The sequence below is a fragment of the Rhinolophus hipposideros genome (assembly GCF_964194185.1).
Source record: "Rhinolophus hipposideros genome assembly, chromosome: 13".
In the NCBI taxonomy this organism is placed as follows: Eukaryota; Metazoa; Chordata; class Mammalia; order Chiroptera; family Rhinolophidae; genus Rhinolophus; species Rhinolophus hipposideros.
Window position 1 is genome coordinate 45,589,292 of NC_138059.1, and position 27,597 is coordinate 45,616,888.

Here is a 27,597-nt window from a genome sequence, read left to right on the forward strand (position 1 = left end):
CTTTGTGCTGGGTTTATAGTTGGATGTGCTACTGCTTTTACTACGTTTTTGCCTTTGTCAGTGAGAATGTTTTTCTTTCCTAGATTTCTTATTCACGTTTTTTATCTCTCCTTTTGCTCTTAAAGAAGTCCCTTTAACGTTTCTTGTAATACTGGTTTAGTATACTGATGAACTTCTTTGGCTTTTTCTTGTCTGGGACACTATCTCTCCTTCAATTCCCGAATGATAGCCTTGCTGGGAAGACCCATCTTGGTTGTAGTTCCTGGCTTTTCGTCATTTTGACTATTTCATGCCAGTCTCTTCTGGCCTGCAAAGTTTCTGTTGAGAAATCATCTGATAGTCTTATGGCAGCTCCCTTGTAGGTAACCAACTGCTTTTTTCTTGCTGCTTTTAAGATGATCTCTTTGTCTTTAACCTTCGGCATTTTAATTATGGTGTGTCCTGGAGTGGGTTATGGTATGCCTCTTTGGGTTCGTCTTGTTTGGGACTCTTTGCACTTCCTGCACTTGTATGTCTATTTCCTTGGCCAGGTTAGGGAAGTTTCCAGTCATTAATTCTTCAAGTAGGTTTTCAATCCCTTGCTCTCTCTTCTCCTTCTGGTACCCCTATGATGCGAATGTTGGTATGATTGATGTTGTCCCAGAGGTTCCTTAAACTATCCTCATTTTGGGGGATTCTTTTTCCTTTTTGCTGTTCCAATTGGGTGTTTTCTGCTACTCTGTCTTCCAGATTGCTGATTCGATCTTCTGGTTCATCTAAACTACTGTTGAATCCCTCTAACGTATTCTGCATTTCAGTTACTGTATTCTTCATTTCTGACTTTTAAAAAATGTTTCAATCTCCATTTTTATGTTTCCTATCTCTACGTTGAAGTTCTCACTGAGTTCACTTATTCTTCTAAGTTCATTACGCATTCTTAAACCATATTTTGAACTCTGCATCTGGTGATTGTTCTCCATTTCGTTTAGTTCCTTTTGGAGTTTTGTCCTGCTCTTTCATTTGGGACAAGTTTGCCTGTCTCCTCATTTTCACTGACTCCCTGTATTTGTTTCTATTTATTTGGTAGATCTGCTACGTCTCCCAATGTTGACAAAGGGGCCTTATGTAGAAGGTGTCCTGTGGAGCCCAGTGGTGCCGTCTCCCTGGTCATCTGAGCCTGGTGCTCCAGGGGTGTCCACCTTGTAGGTTTGTGTTCCCTCCTGTTGCAGTTGAGTGTCAATTACCGTTGGCATGTCAGTCGGTCGCGTTGACCCTCAGGCTGTCTGGCTGGGGACTGGTTGTGACTACAGCGGACAAGCTCTGATGCGAGGACTGACCCCAGAGAGGGAGTCCCTTTAGCCATCGAGTCCCTGGTTCCATCGAGTCCACCTTTTGGGTGTGTCGTTTGTGAAGCTGCCTAAGTGGTGCTCTGGTGTGATCTGAAGCCTGCTACTGTGTGTGTTGGTTCTGGAGCCTCTTGGGAGTTGCTCTGGTGCAGGTCAAGGTCAGCCACTGCTTGTGCCAGAGTTGGAGCCTGTTGGTAGAAGCTACAAAGTGATCTGCGGTTGCTGGCGCTTGTGCTGTTCTTGGAGGTGCCTGGGAGAGGCTATTCTGCAAACCAAAGCCGGCTGTCACTTATGCTGGGCATGGGCCCCTTTGGTAGGCACTACGATGTGAGCTGAGGCCAGCTGCTAATTGTGCCGGGCTTGTGGCTGCTTCGTTGAAGCTATGTTCCAGACCTAGACTGCCCGATGCTTATGCTTGGGGCCTCCTGCTGGGAGTTACAGTGTAAGTTTAGAGTGGTGGCCACTTGTGCTGGGCTTGGGCCACTTAGTAAGAGCTACAGGCATGCCAAAGCCGGCCACTGCCCGTTTGGCGTTTTGGACCTTGAGAGATTTCAGGAAAGTCTGCAGCCCAAGCTGAGGCAGGCCACTTATGTGGAGGAGCCCCTGGAAGAGGCTCCGGCTAGGTGAGCTAGTTTAGTGGGGTGGGGTCTCAGGGAGCCACCAGGGCAGGGCAAATGATGTTAACCAGGTTGTTGCAGAGCTCCAATTTGATGTCCGCCTGGGTGGGAGGAGAGCTCCACCAAGGAGCAATGGCGCCTGTTAGTGTTTCTGTCCCCAGAAAGAGCTGCTCCTACCCCTGCCCCTCCAGCACTGACCCTGAAGTTAGTGAATTTAGTTCTTCCTCGTATACCCCTGGCATTTTTGGAGCTGCTGCCCCTGCTCTAAGCTGGAGCTTAGAGTGCGTGAGTTTGTGATGGTGTGAGTCTGTGTGCAGTCCCTTTAAGGCCTGTGCCTCAGTCTCCCGCCGTCCTTAGTTTTTCTCGGATGAAATCCCGTCTGGTTTTCACAGCCGCATGTTACGGGCAATGCCCCTGGTTGTGGAACTCAGTGTGGGGCTGGAACCCCACAGTCCTGAGGGGGTACCTCTGCACCTGAGAAATTACTTCCATTTCTTAATACCACATCATGAGTGTGAATCTTGCCTGTTCAGCGTGTCTGCCCCTCCTCCAAGTGTAGAGGTTCCTTCTTTGTTCTGTCCTCAGTTATTTGTTGTTCCCTAATTTAGTTATAATTCTGATGTGGTAGGAGGTTACTAGCACAGAATTTACTTATCCTGCAGTCTTGACTTGTACTTTCTTATGAACTGTGCTATCTCCTTTTATTTGTGATTATCTAGCTAACAGTTTTTAGTTTCATTTTACTTTTCCAAAGAACCAATTGTTCATTTTATTCATTTTTGTCTGCCATTTTTCTGATTTTTATTTTACAAATTTTCACTCTATTATTTCATTCCTTCTGTTTGCTTTTGGTTTACTCTTTCCTAGATCTTAAGGTGAAGATATAGACTACCGATATAGAATCTTTCTTAAGGCATTAAAAGATATAAATTCTCCTTAGCACTGCTTTAGCTGCACATCACAGATTTGGATATGCTATAATCTTATTTTATTCATATCAAAATACTATTGATTTCCTTTATTTCTTATTTGATACAAGGGTTACTTAGAAATGTGTTGTTAAATTAGTTGCTGATTGAGAAATATTTCTGATTCCTAATCTTCCTTCTGTTGTTGAGTGCTAATTTAACTTTATTATAATGAGAGAAAATGCTTAGTCAGATTTCACTCTTAAATTAATACATGTTTAATTACCTATGATATGGTCTGTCCTAAAGTATGTTCCATATGTACTCAGAAAGAATGTATATTTCCTGTAGTTATATGGAATGCTCTATAGTTGGTTAATTGTGACATTTTTTAAACATGGCAATAAAAAAGGAAGAAACTACTAAAGTCATCATGGATGAACCTCAAAAACATGGTGAAGCAGCAGCCAAATGCAAAAGGGATGATGAATTGGAAAGTGTTGATGCTTGTTTATTCTGGTTTCATTTATAGTCTTAGATTTGAAAATGTTTGAAACTTTCAAGATGAAAGTCTTTTTTTCTTACAAAAAGAAGACAGAGTTGTAAGAGTCGAATACAGTTGCCACTCAACCTTTTTTGATACAGAGAAGACAATTTTCCACATAAGTAAAGAGTATTGTTCCTGGCATCCCAAATTAGAACAGAATGACTTACTTTCTGGCAATCTTTTTGAAAGTGGATTGAAATAATTCTTCCATAATATGTTGCTGTTCCCGACAAAGAATTTCTGTCATCAACTGCAACAACATGGGACTTTGAGATAATTCCAATGCATCTAGAAACTGTATATAAAATAAAAATAATAATTATAATTTTGTTGGATTTCCATTTTTGTTTTGTTTTTAACAGTTTGAATAAAAAATAGAAAATTATAACAAATTTCTCCGATAATTAACTAATGTTAATTCTTCTGTCACTTTTATGTGCCTTCAGTGAGGTCATTTTCCTTTACCATTTCTGGCTCTTTTCTTCTGAATATTTCTGTCTTTTCTACATGATCTTCACTGATCAACAAATATCTAGGCTGCTCATCTAACACTCTCATCTATACTCTCCCATTTTTCATTTCAATGTCTGTTTGTTCTACTTTCTAGGAGATACACACAATTTTATCTTCTGTGAATTTGTTTTTTAAATTTTGCTTTTATGTATTTAACTCCAAAGAGCTCTTATTTGTTCTAGTTCATGAACACAATACCTTCTCCCATCTTTGAAGTTACTCTGTATAGTTTCTTTGATGTGTCCTAATCGCCCTTTGTTTACTCACTTCCTTTTCCTATTGGTTTGTATCATTCTTAGGGTAGAAACTTTTTGCAATGTTCAGTGACTGTATGTACATATATGTAAAGGCATTTATATTAAGAAAAAGTACTAAAGATTTAGAAACTTTGTGGATGCTACAACCATTAAGTGACAGATTATTGGGGAACATGATATTTAGATGGTACCAACATGATGGTTTCAACCCATCCATTACTTTGTAATTGCAGAAAGAACACATCATTCAACAGAGAGATGAGGTAGTTACCATCTTAACCAGGCCACAAGACTTGAGGTCACTAACAATAGGACAGTGACACTGATTGCCTCCTGATGTGCTATTGTTGTCAAAAAGATTTTCCTGAAACTCATGACTAAGCTTTAAGCTTCACTTTCAGTTTTGAGGAAATGCAGAGGTTTAGGGACAAGTTAAAAAACATCCCAAGGAAATACTCAGACAAATAGAGGACAACATCCAAGAGTAGTACTCTGGTTTCTGCCAAAATTCAATGTCATGGCAAATAAAAGGGGAAAGCGTTAAGTAGTTCTAGATTAAAAGATACTAGAGACATGACAATCCAGTGCAATCATTAATTAGACACTGGTTTGAAAAAAAGAATAGCTGAACATGGCGGCAAATGGAGAAATGTGAACATGGACTACATAAGATATTAGAGGAACATTAATTTACTCAGATATGATAATAGTATTGTAGCTTATTCTTAGGACATGCATGCTGAAGAATTTAGGGATGAAGGGCCGGCCCGGTGGCTCAGGTGGTTAGAGCTCCATGCTCCTAACTCCGAAGGCTGCCGGTTCGATTCCCACATGGGCCAGTGGGCTCTCAACACACACATACACACACACACACACACACACACACACACACACACAAAAAGGCAAAAAAAAAAAATGTAAAAAAAAAAAAAGAATTTAGGGATGAAGTATCATGATGTCTGAAACTAACTTGCAAATGTTTCAGGAAAACACACACACACACACACACACACACACACACACACACACGCTCGCATGCACCCCAAAACAAATGTAACAAGATGTTAACTGTTTTCTGTAGGAGTTGGTAACATGGATGCTTGTTGTACTATTCCTTCAATTTTTCTGCATGTTTGCAAAATTGTATAAAAAGAATACAGAGGAAAGAATCTGTGTGGAGCGTGGTGTTTATAAACTGGTCTTTCCATATGGCTGCTTGGCTTCCTCAGTGGGTCCTACACAAGAGACCTGGGAAAGTCAGAATGAAGCTGTAAGCCTTTTAAAACTAGTCTTAGAAGTCATGTAACATGACTTCTATTGCATTCTTTTTGTTGTGAGTCTTTGAAGTCCAACCCATACACAACAGGAGGAAAATCAGACTTTGTTTCTCAAAGAAAAAGTTACAGTGTATGAAAAACATGTGAGACGGGATATATTGGTATAGCCATCTTTGGAAAATACAAACTGCCACACCTATACCATATATTTATCTTTATTGTAGCATTTAGTAAAGTGTGTTTTAATCATCTGTTTTTTTCTGTTTCTTCCTTGCCTTTCTATAAGCTCTTTGAAAACAAAGATAATATCATTATTTTTACGTATTCAGACTTGGCCGAGGGCTGAATGATAGGCCACTATTCCCCCTCCAATGGTCACTGTCCTAGTTTTTCTTTGCTGGGTGAATCCCTGAATTTTAGCTGAGTATACAGTTGCCCTAAATGACAACATTTACAGCCATGCTTACAGATGTATGTGGCAAATTCCCATTTGATAAAGTCACATATCAAATTAGTAGGATTAATATGTGAAAATTCTGGATTAAGTCCTTAAAAGGAAGGAATGTATTGCCTACTACACTTCCCTAACTCTTGTTGGTTGGAAGGGAAAACAAGATAGTAGGACCTACAGCAGCCATTCTGTACAAGATAGAAGCTATGTATGAGAAATGAAGGAGAAAAAGGTAAAAGGAGACTGGGTTCTGTTTACTGTGGAGCTTGCTTAAATTGCCAATCTAGAACTATATAGAAGAGAGAAATAATCTACCACTTTATTTAAGCCACTGGTATTTCAGGAAACTTTAACTGTATATTAAATGATATGGGTGATATACACTGAATGTATCTCAAATAACCAGTACTCAAATTTTAGAAACTGAAACATATTGGCAATATTCTATTTCTTAGCTCTTTTTGGTATTATTCTGTAAGACTTATATATTATACATAAAATATTTAACAATTTAAAATTAGGGGGAAAATGAAATCCAAAAGATTTAGGTATGCATCTACGTTCACAGACATTAAGCTTTCAAAATGAATTAAATTGAATTCTTAAATTGAGAACAATTCTCTGATTTTGAATATTTCACTTAGTTCTCTTCATTAAGAAATGTAACACAAAAACAACACCATTGTTTTAATTTTACTTGGTACTACTAAAAACTAACTTTTTTCATGCAGTCCACGTAATTATTGTACCGCAGAGTTCCTGGGGGAAATTCTTCAGACTTCATAGGGAAATTAGAAACGATGAGCTTATCAAGAATCTGCTTAAGGTTCTCAAGACTGCCTCCAGTAAGATTGGTGAAGAATGGAAGAAGAATTACAGCTTGACCCTGTGGAGCAATGCACATGTATGAAATTGCACTAGTCATGACTTACAGATCCTACAGAATAAATAAAATTAGTGTTTCTAAAGATTTTGCAAACAAAGAACTGTGTAGATTCAATGAAAGACTTCAGAATGTTTTCTAAATTACATCAAAAAACAACCTAAATGCAAAGCTGTATCATGGCTTTTACTCTAGACATAAGTGGGGACCAGTCAGGGCTATATACATGTAAATAAAAAGGACACTGTATGATGGTTCTGTACGTTATTTTCCTAAACAAATACTCTAGTAGAAATATACTACATAAGTTTTGAGTGGAAAAAACATCCTGAATAACCTATGTGGTAATTCACAAATATTCCTTGCAGAACTAACTCAGAACTTCATACAGAGCTTAACAAAAACTAGGTGTTGTTTCCTGTCCCCCGAGTGGCAGGTAAGTTCCCAGATTCCCTTATACTGATATATAAGAAACTTGATAAATAACATAGAGTGGAATATTGCAAAGAAAATCCTCATGACAATCCATTAAAGACAGTTTTCAGTAAGGTCACATTTTATTACAATGTACAATCTAATTATTAAAGAACTTTAAAATTAAAGTATTTATTTTAATTATTTTCTTGACGTTAAAAATTACCAAGATATTTTATATTAAAGTATGGTAATCTCATTGTGGTTATACTTAACTTTTGGAGAGACATACTACAGTATGTGCAGATCAGATAACATGACACTGGGGGTTTCCTTCAAAGTGATGGGTGGGAGTGACTGTACAAATATACCCATGACAGATGGCTACTGAGGTTGGATAATAGGTACATGAGAGTTTACTGTGCTAGTTTCTCTGCTTTTGAATGTTTCAAATTATTCATCATAAAAAATAGAAAACACAAATATGCAAAACTATAAAACGGGAAAACAATGAAGAATGTGATCTGAACATGCATGTGTTTAATACGTACCTTTAAATGTAGACCCAATTTTGAATCATCAAGTAGAGTAGCATATGTTGTAAAGACTTCAGAGAATGCACTGTGATTTATGTTAAATGACACAAATGACTCAATCTGGAGGGGAAATAAAAACATGATACATTTCTATACTACGCATCTAATTTCCTTTAACAGTTTTCAAATTTTTAAATTATGAAATTATCTACAAATTTGTTCTTGGGCTTCAACAATGTTTCAACAAATCTTTTTCTAAAATATTTTAAACCTATCTGGTAAGACAATGCATGTAAAGGTACACTAAAAAAATAAAGTATAAGAAATGATGAGTATAAATAATGAAGTAAAATAATAGAAAAAGTATCAAGTGTAAGATAATCAGCAATTGTTCAGTAAAAATATTTTTTATTTATAAAACACCCATCAAATTTGAAAGATACAAGCTACAGAGTACAAACCAACAAACACAATTTTTTTTTAAGGTTTCTCAAAATACCTGCAAAACTTTTCCTAGTAAGGTCAGCACTGCCATTTTACTTTCAGGGGCAGAATCTCTGGCCCACCACCCATCACACTTCCTCCAGTTTTGCAGAATTGTAGTCGCAAGTTTCAGTCCTTGGTATTTCTGATTGGCCCGATCTCTGAAGCTCTGATCTAGCATACCATTCAAAACGGTGCTCACCTGAAACAATTGTGTGGTGACTGAGGAAAAAGTCTTAATAACGACTGACATACATAATTTACTTTCATTTCAAGGCTATTCTCGAAAAAATGAAGATGTTATTTCTATAATAGCTGTTAACTTCACAACTCCTCAAATGTGAGAACATGTAAATTTTCCCATAAAAGCATAATGTGGTCTCATTTATGAAATCATGTTCATATTGCTATTTCTTGTTTTCTTAGTTGGGGGCATTCTCGATGGGAAGAGGAATTGGCTCTCTTCTGTCCTCATCACCAGTATATGTGCATGTGCACATGTACATATACACATTTCCAGTCCCATCACCTTTTCAATAGTGCTTTCTATTTGGTTGGATTAATATTCAATATTCTTATCATTACGACAATGTAAACATTTTTCACAGATCATCCAAGTTGTAGTACCCATACTTTTCCTTTCTTCCATTTTGATCTCCCTGAGGTTAATACTTGTTTGCTTACTTCGCTGTTTTCAATGTGTCCATCATTATTCGTCATCAGATTCTCCCAAATTGATCTCCTCAAGACATCTAAACATATCAAGAAATCTATCAGCTCCATCTCTGTAGCAACATAGCTCCAGCTCTGGAATGTTAGTGACCTCTACCCTCTGGTTCTCTATTTAACACCCTCCAGGAGATTCATCCACTTCTCTGTGTTCAGGCCAATTTCCCAGATCCAACATCATTCCCTTTCTTGGCTCACTGCCTTATTTCAGTGAAGTATTTCCTACAGTAGCTTCCTAGTAAGAAGCAGGAAATACATTCCTTTGAGATCTGCCACAACTGAAACATTTGTATTCAACATTAACACGTAAGTGATAATCTCACCAGATTCAGAACTCCAGGTTGGAAGTCTTTCCTGAATTATGAAGAAAATTTGGCTCACGTTCCTCTAGCATCCACTTTGCTACCACAAAGACAAAAGCAATCCAATTTTTTGGTCTTTTTAATGTAATCAGGTTTTCTCCTATAGAAACTTTTCAAAATCTTTTCTAATGTAAACCCCAAACCCCCAGGGTTTTCAATTTTCAAGAAATGTGCTCCATGTGGAGCTATTTTCAAACACTATGCTGGACACTCAAAAGCCCTCTTCCATCTGAAAACTCAAGGCCTTCATTTCTTTGAAACTATCTTCAGCTGTGTTACTCAGAAAGCCCTGCCTTACCTCTGGGGCAGTGGCCCTGGTCCTGGACCTTGTAGATTGATTCCAAGATTCCTCATCTTTCTCTCCTGTTTTATCTTTTTCTTCTATTTCTGTGATAGTTCCTGAATTTTTTTCTTCTAAACCCATTTCATTTAAAATTTCTGATGCCTACAATCAATTCCCAAGAATTCTTTTTTGTTTTCTGATGTTATTTTTCAGTAGCAATTCTTGCTTCATGGATACAGTATCTTCTTTCATCTTTCTGAAGCTTTTCTTTCTACATTTCCATCTCACTGAATTAGTCTCTGCTTTAAGTGGCTTTTTCCCTGTGTGTCCGCTTTAAAAATGCTTTCCTCAGGTCTTGGTTCTCCTTGGCTGTTGGTACATATTAAAGAACTGACTAGAATCACTGTGCAGTGGGCAGGGTGCAAACTGATCTGATTGGGCAGTGATGACAATATTTTTATGTTCTCATAGGCTTGTTAACATATTCCAATATCCTGCCTGAGAGTATATACCTATAACAATCTTGTGGAAGCAATATTGGGGGAAAAGAACTAAGCCTTAAAGATCAGAATTTAGGCAGGCTTTCATTTAACTTCCCTGTATTCAAGAAGTTATCCTTACACCACAGAAACACAAAGGATCATCAGAGGCTATTGTGAACAATTATACATCAACAAATATGACAACTTAAAAGAAATGTATTCAGACAATAGTTTAGTGGTTACCAGAGGGTAAGGGGGTTGGGGGGTGGGAGATAAGGGTAAGGGGGATCAAATATATGGTGATGGAAGGAGAACTGACTCTGGGTGGTGAACACACAATGGGATTTATAGATGATGTAATACAGAATTGTACACCTGAAATTATGTAATTTCATTAACAATTGTCACCCCAATAAATAAATTAAAAAAAGAAATGTATAAATACTTAGGAAACATACAACCTACCAAGATTGAATCAGGAAGCAGCAGATATCTGAACAGACCAATTACCACTAAGGAGATTGAATCAGTCATCAAAAACCTCCCAATACACAAAAGTCCAGAACAAGATGGCTTCACAGGTAAATTCCACCAATTTAAAGAAGAACTGATGATGGTAACAGGGAGATCCAAGATGGCGGAGTAGATAAATGCTGTGCTTGCCTCCTCCCATGAACACATTAAAATTACAACTAAATTATAGAACAATCAACCTGGAGAACCATCTGAAGTCTACCTGAACAGAAGTTTTATAACTAAGGATACAAAGAAACCACATTGAGACTGGTAGGAAGAGAGGAGATTTAGAATGGGCCGGCCCCAAACCTCTCAGTGGCAGATGATAATTGAGTATTTCACCTGTGAAGGTTCTGCCTGGGAGAGTTAGGATTCCCATCCCGTAGTACTAGCAGTGCCAGGAAGAGGAGCCCCCACATTTGGCTGTGAAAAACAGTAGGGATTCCGACCATCTAGGTGAGACATAAAGCTGTGGGAAATCCAGACATCCTCTTAAAGGGCCCATTCAAGACTCACTCCCAGGCACTTACCCTAAGCTCCAGTGGAGGGGCAGTGACTCAGGAGGAGTCAGAGATATACAGGGAGAGACTGACTTGTGTAGCTACAGGGCAAGAGTTAGAGTGACAGTCACCATTTTCCCTGTGGAGAATCCTCCTGCCATGCAGCCTACAGGCAGGAGCCATCTTCCTTGTGTTAAACCCAACTCCCAAGCCCAAGGCCAAATCTGAATCTGCATTGGTCTGGTGAGCTTCTTGGGATGCGGCCCAACCCTACTTGTTCAATGCTGCAGGCACTTTATTAAGGAGCAGCCAGCTCTATTAGTATTGCACTCTTTCTTAGACAACTCTCAGGGATCTGTGGGCCCACAGTAAATGGCGACTGGTTTCAGTGTGTTCTGAGACTTTGGTTGAGTAGCTCTAGGCTCAGTACTGGCACCAAACCAAAATTTACATTAATGTGGTGAATAAAACTCATCTCACCCTGGTAACTTGAGATCCTGCCTCATTGAACTCACCTAATGCACAAGGTTTTATCAGCAGCTGAACCTTAAGGAAGCTAGCAGGTGACAGCAGGCCTTGGTGTGTCCTGGCTTTTGAGGAGCTACCACAAGCCCAGGACTGGTGGCAGTCAGCCTCAGTTCGCAGCGTAGCTTCTCCCATGCACCTCCAAGTCCTTCACAGGCAGGACTAACTGCAGATAGCTTTGAAACTCCTACCAGGTAGGCCCCAGCTGATTGTAGGCAGTGGCTGCCCTGGGCCTACATCAGAGCCCCTCTCAGGAGGCCCAAGAACCAACATACCCTCAGATCACCACAGAATACCACACAATTAGCCCACAGCAGCACATCCAAAGGGCAATCACAATAGGCACTACAGCCCACTGGGGTAAATCCTGCTCCATGGGGTCAGCCCATAAGCTGTGGACATGATGAAAAACCACAGCCAGTCAGGCTGAGCATCAATTCCACCAACTGATGTGCCAATAGGAATTAAGGCTTAAATATAGCAGGAGGGTATACGCAACCCACACAAGGGCCACTCCTGAAGCACCCAGCACAGGAGACCAGGGAGTCTGTACAGTGGGGGCCCCATAGGGCAACTACTACATAAGGCTACCCAATTGAGACTGGGAGAGATAGCAAATCTACCTAATATATAGAAACAAACTCAAGAAACAGTCGAAATGAAGAAACAAAGAAATACATCCCAAATGAAAGGAGAAAACTCCAGAAAAAGAACTAACCAAAACAGAGGCAAGAAATATATCAGATATACAGTTCAAAACAACAGATACAAGGATGCTCAAGGAATTCAGTGAAAACTTCAACAAAGAGAAAGCAATCATTAAAAAAAAAAAGGACATAGAAAGTGTAAAAAGAGCCACTCGGAAGTAGAGACTATGATGACTGAAATGAAGAACGTACTAGAAGGAATCACAGCAGACTAGATGTATAAGAAGATCGAATCAGCGAAGTGGAAGACAAGGTAGCACAAAATGCCCAATTGGAATAGGGGAAAAAAAGGACCAAGAAAACAAAATGAGGATAGTTTAAGAGACCTCTGGGATATCAAGCATTACAACATTCACTTCATAGGGGTACCAGGAGAAGAGAAAAAGCAAGAGATTGAGAACGTATTTGAAGAAATAACGATTGAAAACTTTCTTAACTTCGTGAAGGAAATAGACATACAAGCTCAGGAAGTGCACAGAATCCCAAACAAGATGAACCCAAACAGGCCCACACCAAGACACATTATAATTAAAATGGCAAAGGTTAAAAGACAAAGAGAGAATCCTAAAAGCGGCAGGAGAAAGGCAACTATAAGGTTATTTATAAGGGAGCTCCCATAAGGTCAGCTGATTTCTGAACAGAAACCTTCTAGGCCAGAAGGGATTGGCATGAAATATTCAAAGTGATGAAAAGCAATGACCTACAAACAAGAGTACTGTACACAGCAACACTATCTTTTTAAATTGAAAGATAAAGAACTTCCTCAAAACAAGAAAAAAAACTAAAGGAGTTCATCACCAATAGACAGACTTCTTTAAGATGGAAAAAAAAGATCAAAAACAAATAAAATGGCAGTAACTACCTATTGATCAACAATTACTTTAAATGTAAATGAACTACTAATGAATGCTCCAGTGAAAAGCTATATGGTGGTTGAACTGATAAGAAAACAAAACCCTTATGTGAGTATGCTGCCTAAAACTCACTTCAGACTGAGGGACACACACAGAGTGAAAGTAAAGGTATGGAAAATGATAGTTAATGAAAATCAAAATAGACAAAGAAAGCTGGGGTAGCAACACTTATACCAGATAAAACAGACTTTGAAACAAAGGCTATAACAAGGAACAAAGAAGGACCCAGTAATCCCACTTCTATTTATTCAAAGAAACCCAAAAATGCCACAGCAAGGGGACATGTGAAACCATATGTTCACTGAAACACTGTTTACAATGGCCAAGATGTGGAGGCAAGCTGGTGTCCGTCGATAGATGAATGGATAGAGAGAAGGTAGACGTGCAGGATGCTGTGCTGAGTGGAGTATGTCAGACAGAGACAGATACAATGTGATTTTGCTTATATGTGGAATATAAAGAACAAAATAAAACAACAAAACAGAAACAAACTCACAGATACAGAGAACAATTAGATGGCTGTCAGATGGGAGGGCGGTTAGGGGGTGGTGAAAAAGGAGAAAGGATGAAGAAGTACTGGTTGTTACAAAGTAGTCATGGGAATATAGGGTATAACATAAGGAACATAGTCAAAAATACTGTAATAACTTTATATGGTATCATACTGGTAGTAGATTTACTGGGGTGATAGATGGGAGGTGGGTTGAAGAAATGGTGAAAAAGGTGAAACGATTAAAAAGTGCAAAATGGTGTTATAAAATAGTCATGGGGATGTAAAGTAAAGCATTGGGAACATAGTCAATAATATTGTAGTAACTATGTATGGTGCCAAGTGAATACTAGACCAGTCAGGAGGATCACTTCTTAAATTATATGAATGTCTAATCCCTATGTTGTACACCTGAAATTAATATAAAATAATATTAAATTTTAATTGTAATTGAAAAACTAAAAAGGGGGGAAGGTGGATAAGAGGTCCATATTTGCAGGTATAAAATAAGCCATGGGGATGTAATGCACACCATAAAGAATATAGTGAATAATATTGTGATAGTGTGGTATGGTGTCCGATGGTTGCTGGACTCACTTCTTTAGGTATATAAATGTAATATAACATAGGATGTTAGCTATATTTTAATAAAAATCTTAAAAAATAAATAAAGAATCCCAATACCTTCTCAAACTCTTCCAAAACTCAGAAGAGAAGGAAACACTTTCTAACTCATTTCATGAGGTCAGCATTACCCTGATACTAAAACGAGATTAAAAAAAAACAAAAAAAAGAAAATTACAGGGAAATATCCCTGATAAACATAGATGCAAAAATCTTCAACAAAATATTAGCAAAGCAAATTTAGCAATACATTAAAAGAGTCACACACCATTACGAAGTGTGATTTATTTCGGGGACGCAAGGAAGGTTCTAGAAATTAAAGTAAACAATGAGACACACATTAATAAAATGAATAAAAATCACATGATCATCTCAATAGATGCAGAAAAAGCATTTGATAAAAATTAACATCCGTTCATGATAAAAAGTCTCAACAAACTGGGTATAGAGGGAACAAACCACAACATAACAAAAATCATATATCTCAAGTCCACAATTAACATCATGTTCAATGGCGAAAAGCTCAAAGTTTTCCTATGAAACAGGAACAATATAAGGATACTCACTCTCACCACTTTTATTCAACACGGTACTAAAAGTCTTGCCAGAGCAATCAGACAAGAAAAATAAAAGGCATTCAAATCAGAAAGGAAGAAATAAAACTGTCTCTATTGGCGGTTGACATATTATATATTATATAAAGACTGCACCAAAACCTATTAAAATTAATCTATGAATTCAGTACAGGATACAAAAATCCATTATGTTTCTATACACCAAGAACAAACTATCTAAAAAAGAAAGTAAGAAAACAATCCCATTTATAATTGCATCAAAAGGAAAATACGCAGGAATAAATGTAACCAAGGAGGTGAATGACCTGTACATCCAAAACTGGAAGACACTGATAAAACAAAATTGAAGAAGACACAGATTCCATTCTCATGGAATAGAAGAATTAAATTGTTAAAATGTACATATTACCTAAACAAATCTGTAGATTCAATGCAATCCTTATCACAATTCCAATGTCATTTTTCACAGAAAAAAAAAAATCCTAGAATTTGCATGGAACCAGAACAGACACCAAAGGAATCTTGAGAAAGAAGAACAAAGCTGGAGGCATCACACTTTCCAATTTCACACTGTTACAATGCTGAAGTAATCAAGACAGTATGGTATTGGCATAAAAACAGATACATAGATCAATAAAACAGAACAGAGTCCAAAAATATACCCACACAAAAATGGACAATGTATTAAAGAATATGCAATGGTGAAAGGATAGTCTCTTCAATAAATGTTCGGAAAAATGGACAGCCACATATAAAAGAATAAAACTCAACTCCTATCTTAAACAAAAATCAACTAAAATGTATTGAAGACTTTAATGTAAGACCTGAAGCTACAAAACTGCTAAAAGAAAAGTTAGGGGGTAGACTCTTTGACAATGAGTTTTTGGGTTTCACATCAAAAATAAACAAGTAGGCCTACATCGAACTAAAAAAGCTTCTGCACAGCAAAGAAAATCACCAACAAAATGAAAAGGTAAGTTACAGAATGAGAGGAAATACTTGCAAATATATATCTGATGAGTTAATACCAAAATTATATGAACTCATAAACTGAACAGCAAAATACCAAACAAACCAATTAAAAAATAGGCAGAATTCAATAAATCTTTTCCTAAAGACATATAGATGACCAACAAGTGCATGAAAAAGTGTTGAACATCACTAATCATCAGAGAAATGCAAATAAAAACCACAATGAGATACCACCTCACACCTGTGAGAATGGTTATTATCAGAGACAACAAATAACAAACGTTGGTGAGGAATGTGAAGAAAAGGGAACCATTGTGTACTGTTGGTGAAAATGTAGATTGGTGCAACTACTATAGAATACATTGTGGTGGTTCCTCAAAAAATTAAAAATGGAACGATCACATGATCCAGCAATTCCACTTTGGGGTATACTCGTATACCTCAAGAAAACAAGATCACTATCTAGAAAAGGTATTTGTACCCCAATGTTCACTGCAGCATTATTTACAATAGCCAAGAAAAGAAAAAAATGTAACTATGTGAATAGATGTTAATTAAATTTATTGTGGTAATTAATTCACTATATATATTAAATCAGCATGTTGTACACCATAAAGTTGTACATATATTAATTATGTACAACTGAAAATTAATTATGTTACTTGTCAATTGTGTCTCAATAAAACTGGAAAAAGAAAAAGGTATTCATTAATATGAATGGTTACAAAATAAATAAAATCAATAGCTTTCTGATATACCTCATCTTATAAAGAAAATATTAAGGGAAAATATTACACTTACATATACGTATAACTAAATAGTATCTAATATCTAAAATAGTCTTAATGTACAGGCAAGAGATAAATAAAATTATAACATTCTACATAATAGTATGACAAAAGGATTTTAGAATGTATGATTTGAATAAATGGAAACATATATCATAGAAAAAGTGGGCTTAATATTTTTTAAGAGGTCAATTTAGTTTAAATTTACTCGTTATGTAGTATATTATTAATCAAAATCCTCATATATTGTGGGAAGGGTGGTGAGAGAATTGAGAAAATGATTCTAAGTTTCACTTTGAAGAATAAACTTTCAAGTATACCTGGAAGAATTCTGATAAACAAAAATATGAAGAAGGAACACTGTCTTACTAGATGTTAAAATGTATCTTAAAATTGCTGAAATGAAAACAATGTGGTACTGGCTGAGAAGTAGATGATTATGTAACAAATTAAAATGCCCAATCTTAGAGAAATAGCATTTGAAAAAGTTAGAATCTTCAATTGGTGAGGAAAATATGCATTAGAAAATAAATGTTTGTCCAATATGTAACCATTTGGGGATAAAATGTCTTTTCTACAGTGCTCTTTGTATGATTTACATTTGTTACAAAAAGAAATTGTAAAAGTAACAAAAGAAAATATGAGCAGATTTAAAAGACAATATTGGGGTAGAGAATGCTTTTGTAAGTATGACATAAAAGACGTAAACAATGAAAAAGAAGGTAAGTTTAACTATAAAAGTTTAATTACTTCTGTATTATTAAAGAAACACTCCAAGTGAGACTGAAAGACAAATGTTCAATGAAAAAGAAGGTAAGTTTAACTATAAAAATTTAATTACTTCTGTATTATAAAAGAAACACTCCAAGTGAGACTGAAAGATAAATGGTCAATAGGAAAAAGTACTTTCCTTATACATGATAGAGAGAGATCTACTATCCTTAATATATATAAATCTCTAACAAATTAATAAGAATGTACATTCCCAACAGAAAAATGGGCTAAATAAAAAAATATAGCATACACTAGAAATACTTTGGTTTTTAAAAAAAAAATTAGTGGGAGACTACAATCAGTAAAGTTGGAGAACATGAAACTTGAGAGATAAAAGTACAAAATAAAACTGTCACTAGTATAATAACAAAATTTTTTGTTATGGTGCAAAGTATTACAAACTTTACTACACTGCTTAAAAAGAGATACTTGTATTGTGTAATAAATGGGATTCTAATCTTCACTAAAGGAAAAAAGAAAAAGAGCATCCTTGCACTCTACTACGCCTAGGGTCCCTCAGTCCAGAGATGTTTCTCCTGTCCAGAGAATCAGCCACCTCCATTCTCAAGTGGGGAAGAATGAGTTCCCCTAACCACAGAGGATGGCTAATGTTCAACTAATCCTCCACACCCTGCTCTCTCTGTACTCTAGAAGCCCAGTCTCCATGGCCTGACTCCTTTCTGAGTTCTGCAGCACAAATTAGATGCCCATCTTCCCACTGCTAAGGTCATACTGCAGCTTTCTTGGACTCTGAAGTCTGTTACCATTTGTCCTTTTGCTTTCTATCTTTCAAAGTGTTGTCACTCTTGTCTTTTCTCCTTTCCTCTGTGTCCTCTAAGATGTGCTTTTTGTTCTTAAACTGTGTCTGTCATTGTAGAGGGATTTGGGGAGGTGGAGGTAAATGCACATGGCTTTTATGCATCATCTTCAGTAGAAGTCTGAACAGTTTTAAAGTCCAAATTGTTACATTTCCTGAATGTTTGGGTCTACTACAATTTTATTTGTAACTTTAAAAAATACAAATTCCTAGTGACTAACACAAAATATTCCCATACAATGACAACAAGCACTGTTTGAAATAAAATCTTAACTCAATAGTAAATTACACAATCGTCACTTAAAAAGGTCATTCTAACAGTTAAGTTTCTTATTGTCGACAGACCAGGTTAAATTTATAAGTTTTTATAAAATCAACTGTATATTAAATATTGATCTCCAAAGGTTTAATGTAAGGGCTATAGCAGGAACATGCACAAAGTGATATCAGAATGTACAGGGCCAGCTCATGGCTGGTGGAAAAGCAAAGGCAGGCTTGGGCCTCAGGACAGCTTTATGAGCTTCAATGCCAAGTCTTGACAAAAGTCAATATTCTACATAGCTGTGTCTTGTAATATTAGGCTTAGAGATTTTTTTTGATGGGGGGGGGTCGGGGGCGTCTGAGAGATTAGAAAAAACAAAGTTTCAACATCCATTATTAAAGGATTTGTTTTGTTTCCTTTGATCTTATTTTTAAACACTGGCAAGAGCTTTAAACCTTCCAGGAAGCGACCTTGATTTGTTTTAATGATATATTTCAGGAACATAAGCATTATATTAAAAAATACTTTATTTAAAGTAAAATTTCATTACCATTTTGGGATTATCCACAGATGATTTCATGAGCTCCAATACAGCAAGATCTAAATCTTTCAACAATTCAGTGTTGATTGTGTTTGAGAACAAGCTATAAAAATACTCTCCATGACAGAAGCTGACAATGTTTCTCTGGGAGCCTCCTGTGGATGGCATGAACACCACTGCTGTGTCCAGAAGAAGACTCACAAGGCACTCACACTAAGAAGAAAGAAAAGTGTGATAAAAGACATACATACCTTAAGTGTTAAAGAAAGACTCTTTGGGTTGCTATTAATTTTGAAAGTGGAAAATCATACAGAGCCTGATATTTAAAAGCCTGGGTTCAAGTTTGAACTGTATACACTTCAATGAGCCTCCATTTTCTACGTTGCATTTTGGGAAAGAAATGTTCTCTGACTCACGTTTCTCCCAAATTTCCAGAAATCTTGTTGTTTTGAGGGGAGAATCTAGTAAGGGTGCCTTTTTAGAAATTTAAGTATGTAACTTGTTTACCTTAAGTGGACAAGGGGGCAAAGAGGTTTCTGCAACAAGAGAAAAGATGGGTAAAATGGAGTGAACACACAGTACTGGCCGGCAGGTCTCTGCTATAGCAGAGACTGTTTGAGGCCAGATCTGCAGAGTTCAAACAACGAAGACATTTTTTGTGGTGCCTCTGGAATTATCCTGCAGGGGCTCTCCCTAATCAACCACTTGAAGAATCACTAAGGATAGGGGAAGAAGAGACCACTGTGTCAACACAGTTCAGCTGTTCTCTGCCTAAAGTACTTTTGAAATCAAAACGGGATTGACAAAACCCCAACTTAAAGGAATGCTGTTCTATTCTATTAAAAAGACAACAGTAAAAAAAACAAACCTTTTAGAAAGTCAGCTTACATAAATTAAAGTACTTGTGCATCTGAGAACTTACCAAACTAAATTCACGTTTTTAAAGACACAATGCATGTGAATTGTATATTTACATCATGAAGATAGCATAGCATGTAGCTGTTTTTCCTACCAGTCCTCCGAAAGCAAAGGCCAACTCCAGAAGTCCACTGGCCAATCGCTTACAACTGGGGTCTAGTGATGGAAGGCACTGTCGTTCATGTCCAGGTGCAATGCTTTTATAAACCAGGGAAAGAAGTTTTGTGCCAATAGAATGACGCTGATCTACAGACTAAAATAAAGTCAACAATGAAATATCCAGCAATAGATATTTCATAGAAAAACAATTTTACACTCTTCATTAATTAAAAATCCATGTGAGTTAACACTGACAACTGCCTTTCAATTGTCAGGAAATTTTTCACTCAACTTTGCTTTCTGTGCTATATTTTTAATTAACGTCACCAAGCCACAAAGACACAATAGCAGTTAGTCCCTAAAGTTCTTCAGAAGGCTGCTGGAAATACTCAAATGTCCTTTATTTTATTTTCATTTATTTATAAATTTTTTATATTTACTTTCATATTTATATTCCTGGTAATACCTACATGCCTGGAGCAAGGATTTCTGTAATTCCCATTTCAGCATACTCTGTACATTAAGGATGTTTTAAAAAGACTATAAATAGACTAATATAAATAGAATAATTAGCATAATGAAGCTAAAAGAAATGTAAAAACAAACTGGCTGTGGTTACCTGAGATGGTAATATAACATGCAAAAGACCAGCTTTATGAAGTTGTTTACAAGCTGACACGATAGAAGCCAGCTCGGCCCTATCCACATAAGCATCAGGGCCACACAGGTTAACAGCACAGAGCTTCTCAATGCTGGCCATGTGAAAAAAGCAAAAAAGAAAACTTAGATAAGTGCTGATCTTATTAAATTATCAGGACACACTGAAAATACATGTGTTCTACTATAAATGTATCTACTATAAATGTATTTACCTGGCACTCAAATTCATGACATAGCCTAGAAAGCAAACACAGGCTAACACCAAACAAGGGGCCCATGCACTAATCCAGCTGTGGAAATCAACACGAGGCTAAGCCCATCCAAGGCTTATGTACTCTTAAGGTGCAGTGAAGGCAGTTGCTAAATAGATAAATTTCAAACAGATGAAATCCTCTGCACCAAACACCCACTGATGAGATCCTTTACTTGAAAAAATGGGGCTACAGAAGCAACACACATGGCTGCCAGAGCATGTTGCAACCTTAATTTCACTACAACACTGACCCTGAGCATGATCCGAATGCCCACCTCTGTGCTGTTATTTTTTCCTTGAGGTGCACCTCTAGGATGTCTTTGTATTGGGACTTCTTCAGTGCTCTCATCAGGTTCACACAAACATCGGGAAGATGATCCATAACGGGGACATCACCAATATTGAAACCTATGCTCGAGGGCTCACAAAGGGTTTTCACCAAGAGTCTCATAAGGTTTGTGTTACATAAATACTTCTCAAGATGCTGTAAAAGATGGATCGGAATAAAAACACATCTATTAGTCAAGATTTGGAGTTTCACTAAAGTATAAGGTCCATGAATCTGGAAATTTTTGCTTGGCAAGGGCGAAGATTGGCAAACTTTCTCTGTGAAGGGTCAGACAATAAATGTTTTTGGCTTTGTGGGCCATAAGGTCACTGCTGCAACTACTTAACTGCCATTATAGCATGAAAGTGGTCATGGACAATATATGAACAAATGAACCTGGATATATTCCAAGGAAACCTTCTTTACAAAAGCAGGCAGCAGGTACAATTTAGCCTATGGACCAGTTTTCCAGCCCCTGGTTTATTAGGGCAATGCTGTATCTGCCCGCAGGACAGGGCATATAGTAGGTGTTTAGTATATATTAACTGGATGTATTGACTGGAGTTTGTTTATATAACAAGCATCACAGATACATTTATAAATATTTGCTAATGCATGTTTCCTAAGGTGGATCATAGTATAAAATGCAATATCAAACAAAAATTTAGAAAAAGTATTTTGTATTTTCTTCACACAATGAGCAGTTTTATTATTTTCAAGAACAGATAACTCCCACAGCAATGGGAAGTTCTAAGACAGCAAAAACCACTTCTAATAAGTACTTTATATGTTTTTCCAGTGCCAAGTACTGACCTCAAATTAATAAAGCAGCAGGAGTGACCCTACCTTCCAGCCTTCTGGATAGATGCTGAGCAGTGTTGTGGTAAACTCCATCATACGAACGATAATTGTGCATTTGCTATAATTATATCTTTCTTCCTCTTGTGGGCTGGGTTTGTTACTTGTTGCCCCAGTGCCAAAGCACTTTTCTGCTGCCATAATATCATGCATAGCAATGCTTTCTAAAAAGAAAGCCACCGCTTTCCAAAGTAAAGACCGTGTGTCAGTACCTAGAAAACAATTACATTAAAATATTAACATGTGCTTCCTTCTAACTTCACCAAGGTTAATGTAAAATTTCTTCTTTAAATATAGGCATGATATACTTTTAGTCAAAATTTCAAAATTTTTCAAAAAAAGATCAATAAAAACTGAATAAAATGGCAGTAATTTCTTCTCATTTCAAAATTTCAGAATTAATTCCACTCAAATAGAATTCACCTTTAGACTCCTGTAATAAGAACACATTTATGGACAGTTAAGTCTTGCTTCTCAAACACTACTTGTGGGAATATAAATTAATATGATCTTTTTGAAGGGCAATTTGGCAAATCATACCAAAAGCTTCAAAACTTATGCTAATTTATATAAAATGTTAAAAAGGTTTTATGCTTTGATCTAGCACTGAAATTTTATCTGAGTGAAATTGCAGAATTGTAAAGATGTGTTTGTAAGGATGTTTATTTTAGCATTGTTCTTAACAATAAAAAAGTAGAAACAACTTAAATGTCCTTCAAAGGGGCAACAGAGAGACCAATTGTGGCAGTTATTTTCAAACAAGTGTGTATGGGCACTGGTCATCTTATACAATCAATTTCAGATCAACTCTCATATGGACTTTTTCATAAAAGTCATCAATCTGAAAACATGATTGTGCTGGTGCTCCTTTCCCATCTCCACCTCTTTCATGATTACCCTTCTCCTGTTTAACAAAAGAAAGAGATGCACCTTTCTCTTCTGCTCAATCTTACTGCAGTTTATTATCTCAGGGTATAATTAAAGTTAAAGACCTTTGGAGCCCCAAAGCAACAATTTAAAACAGTGACAAAGATGTTGAAAGAATGACTAAACGTAATGACTAAGAAATCCTTTCACAAGTCTGATGGTTTCCAAGCCTTTGTTTTCATAAAATTTAAAGAAAGTTAAACTGTCAACTGATGGATCACCAAAAATAATTTTGATGACAAGTCACCATGTATTCAAAGAACTGAGAGAAAATACATTAAAAATTAATCCTCAAACACCAAGTATCTTTGAATACAACAGACCATGGGCTGCATGACTCATTCCAACCACAAATATGTTAACTGTGCGAAAAATATGTTAACTAGGCAAAAAAACTGTGCCCTGTCGAATTATTCAAATATAGCTCTTGTTTATATGAACAAGTTTTTTTAGTAGTAAAATCTAAATAAACAAACAATAAAATTCTAACCATTTAATTTTCCTTTATATGTAACGATTATAAAAATGTTTATTATACTTATGTTGCGGTAGTAATGAATATAATGTGCTCTAATAATAAATGCAATGGTAACACATAAGAAACCTTTAAACACAGACCCTTTATTACAAAGACATAGGTAGAGTTATAAGGAAAAACACAAGCATAAAAGCATGACACCTTAGGTTAAAAAAAATGTAAGGGTGATGGAACAATAATAATAATGAGGGACTGCGCAAAATTCTCCATAAAGAAATTGTATTTTAAAGCTGATGATGTTAAATATAAAACTACTATAGTATTTAGGTTCCAAGGAATACTTTTTTTCAAGTAATGTTAACAGTTTTATATTAAAATGTCAACATTTACAACACACCAGAAAGCTATGCGGAAAACAAATTTTGGGGGTCAACTTTAAAGTTTGAATGAAGGTACACTGTTTTTAATGTCTCCCTCTCCTCACAGGGTAAATGAATAAAACTGGTTTAAAACTACTTAAAGTAATACAGACACTGATTTAGTAATATGTGTATATTTAAACTACATCAAGCTATATATACCAACATAAAAAGATGTCTAATATGTTGTTTCTTTTTAAAAAGTAAATTACAGAAAAGCACACATAATGATCCCATTAACTAAAAAATGAAAATCAGAAAAAATACACAATATGTATAACAAAATTTAGAAAAGTAAACACTAAACTACTATAGTGTTTATCACTAGGGAATGTGATTAGGGGAGAGGTTTGGCATATATTCTATGCTTTCTTGTTTAGATTTTCAAAATGAGGATATGAGATCTTCTTAAAACAATAAATTTAAGGTACTATTTGAAACTGAACAGCTGTTATTGCTGTTTTTAAGGTTTCACAAATTTTTGACCTAGCCTTCTGATAATCTCATGCTAGAATCACTATGGAGTCAGATTTTCTCAGAACAGTATAAAATCTGTTTTCCTGAACTTTAGTTTGTGTACATGTGCACACATTATACACTCCCCAATATGCCTGGCTTTATCATCCTCAAGCTAGAAGGAAAATAGCCCTAATCCTTTCTCCCAAATTTCCATAATATGGACCTTATCTCTGATGGAATTAAAGAGAGCATGGTAGTTCCTTTAGTCAGCCACCACCACCACTAGTATGGATTCCCCTTCTATATTAAAAAAAAAAACATTCTAATAAGAGAACATGTTCTGAGTGGCAAGTCTGAGGTTCAGCTCATGAGAGAGGATTTAAGTGAAACTCCAGAAAATTAACATATGCCTGCTCAGAGAATTGCAAAGCAGAGAGCACATCGGTCAGCTCCAGATGCTCTACCCTTGGAAAAATGCACCTCCCAAAAGCCATCTCCTATCCTCAGTCCCATTTAGGTCACAAAAAGGATGGAGACTGCCTACCTTCTTCTTCCCAGCATGGGCCAAGGAACAAACAGATATTCTACCTTATGTTCTGCTTCTCTGCAAACAACACTGTTATTACCATATTATAATAAAAATGCTTAATAGGAAAATGTAAGAAAAACAAAGATATGCTACATAGAAACACAGAATAAGATCCTAAAGCTTTAGGTCAAGAAAGACTCTTTTTAATATACTATGTGCAAATGAAAACCTTAAAAGGTTATTTTCATAAAAGGGTCAAGAACCTGTGGACAGGGCAAAAAGGAAGAATAGACTTTGTTTTTGTAGCCTTACTTGTGTCATCTAAATCATACTAACATCCTCATTTTGAGATTAAGTAAGAATGCAGGTAAAGCACTTTGCACAATACTAAATGATGTTGTCACCATTGTTATTGTTATTTTTGGGCAGCAGCAAACTGCCTCATCAAAAACACCACTGGCATTTTCCCCACAATGACTACAGGCAGAACTGAATACCACTAACTTAGGGGTAAGTGTTACTTACCCAAGACCTCAGGTGCTTCAAAGGTTTTCTCTTTAATGAATGTGTTGTAACACTCCAGAGCTGCCAGAAGCAAGTCCATCCACTGCAGGGCAGCTCTTAGACTGAACGGTCCTTGCATATGGCAGAGGGTTGGCTGAGCAAGGATGCCTGATGGCGGATCACAATCTCTTCCCCCACCCTCAAATATGTTTATGAGAAAGGAAGTATCTTCTTTTTTGATAATTTCTTTCAGCCATAAAGAAGGGCCTTTGTTGCCTTAAAAATGAAACAAGATTAAAACATACATATAAATAACTTACATGTAATTAAAATTATTTCATCGAATCACTATGCCTAACTAAAAACAGCATCCCTCAATAATAAAATAATAAAAAATAAAAGTCTGGTAAGTTAAAAAATGTAACCAGGGCAGAACAAGACTGGCACTACACAATATTTCAAATATAGTTTTCAATAAAAGTCCCACATAAACTATCTACTAGAGTAGTAAAATTTCAAAATGATACAGGACAATCTTTTTTTTTAACCACAGTACTCACAACTTGTTTCACTATAATTACTGCCAAGAAGATATTTCTATCAAAAACCATTTTCTTCAGTTTCTTTAAACATTATAAAAATAGTTGGCTACCATTTAAATAACTGTAAACTTCCTGGCCTTTTTTCTTCCTTTTATCTTAAATACTATTATTAGTTTTTTAAAGGAGTAATTTAAGAGAGAAACACAAAAAGAGCACTGTGAATCTTAAGTTCCTATCCTGGCTGTGCTACCGCCCAGCTGTGGTGACCTGGCCTCTCATGTCCCAGTTTCCTCATCCGTAAATGAGAATCATAATAGTATCTACCGCTGAGGTTATTACAAAAATTAATTAGTTTATATTTGAAAGTGCTTAGAGTAGCATCTACCACACAGTAAGTGTAGGGTTTATTAAATAAAAGAGTCAAATGATCTGCTTGTTAAAAGGTACTTTTCTTTTAGGTAGTCATCATTTTCTAAATTAAAGAGAAAAAAAAAATCACAAAATTTTATTTTATATTCCCTGAAATGAGAGGCTCTGAAAATGCCAAATCATTTTGAGTCTAACGAAGTTAGTGAATAATCCAAAATAGTAATGTAACTTTGACATCTTAAGAAGAAACAGTTTTTCTATTGTGTCAAAAAATACTTATGAGAAGTTCTATAAGTGAAGGATTAACATCATGTTTTCAGGGTTTGCTTTAGAAAGAAATGTTAAATGTTTCATTATTTTCACTAAGAACAAACAAAGAAAATAAAACTCTAACAATGAGTGAAAATAATAACATATTTAAATTCTATATCAAGTACTAGCTAAGAGTGATAGAATAGAAAGTAAGGAAATAAAGGACACAAAATGACTCAGTTGGTTAGAGCACGTGCTCTGGACAACAGGGTTGCGGGTTCGATTCCTGCATGGGCCAGTGAGCTGTACCATTCACAACTAGACTGAAGACAATGAGCTGCCGCTGAGCTTCTGGAGGGGAGGCTGGATGGCTTAGTTGATTAGAGCATGAGCTCTCAACAACAAAGCTGCAGGTTCAATTCCCACATGGGATGGTGAGCTGTGCCCCCTGCAACTAAAGACTGAAAATGGTGACTGGACTTGGAGCTGAGCTGCGCCCTGGAGAAACGCATTGTTCCCCAATATTCCCCAATATAATAATAATAAAAAAAGATATGCATCTCCATGTTCATTGCAGCATTATTATTTTTTTTAAAAAAAGACAGATCTAGACAAAGAACAAGACAAGGGAACACGAGTAAGGACAAAGAAAAGCCTAAGAGAAATAGGAAAGTACATTTGGAGAGCTTGGAATCTTCCCAGCTCTCTACTTCTTCTCACTCTCCTCCTCACGAGTGTGGTAATCTGTCACTCTGGCTTGTTGTGCAACATGTTCCCATTCACTGATCTCAGAAGCCCCTGAAACATGTCATAAGGACATACCTGCAGTTGGGTGTTGATGTGCCCAGCACCCCCTCTAATAGTGCAGGACCTCAGGACATAAGACCTCTGATCTAAAGAGACGCCTATCGTATCTCTTAAAAACCATTA

General features: G+C 36.5%; 1 protein-coding gene across 3 annotated transcripts in view; it reads right to left on the minus strand.

The window, feature by feature from the left end:
- The window catches only part of PRKDC (protein kinase, DNA-activated, catalytic subunit), a 296,326-nt gene that overhangs the window by 168,578 nt on the left and 100,151 nt on the right, over nt 1–27,597 (minus strand). For all 3 annotated transcript variants that reach the window (XM_081070672.1, XM_081070673.1, XM_081070671.1), the window contains exons 31-40: nt 25,526–25,780; nt 22,177–22,400; nt 21,278–21,486; nt 20,709–20,841; nt 20,085–20,243; nt 19,082–19,285; nt 8,228–8,413; nt 7,744–7,848; nt 6,614–6,781; nt 3,565–3,692 (exon numbers count right to left, since the gene is read on the minus strand). In XM_081070672.1, the coding sequence (XP_080926798.1) occupies nt 3,565–3,692; nt 6,614–6,781; nt 7,744–7,848; nt 8,228–8,413; nt 19,082–19,285; nt 20,085–20,243; nt 20,709–20,841; nt 21,278–21,486; nt 22,177–22,400; nt 25,526–25,780 (1,771 nt within the window). The remainder of the gene's footprint in view (nt 1–3,564; nt 3,693–6,613; nt 6,782–7,743; nt 7,849–8,227; nt 8,414–19,081; nt 19,286–20,084; nt 20,244–20,708; nt 20,842–21,277; nt 21,487–22,176; nt 22,401–25,525; nt 25,781–27,597) is intronic.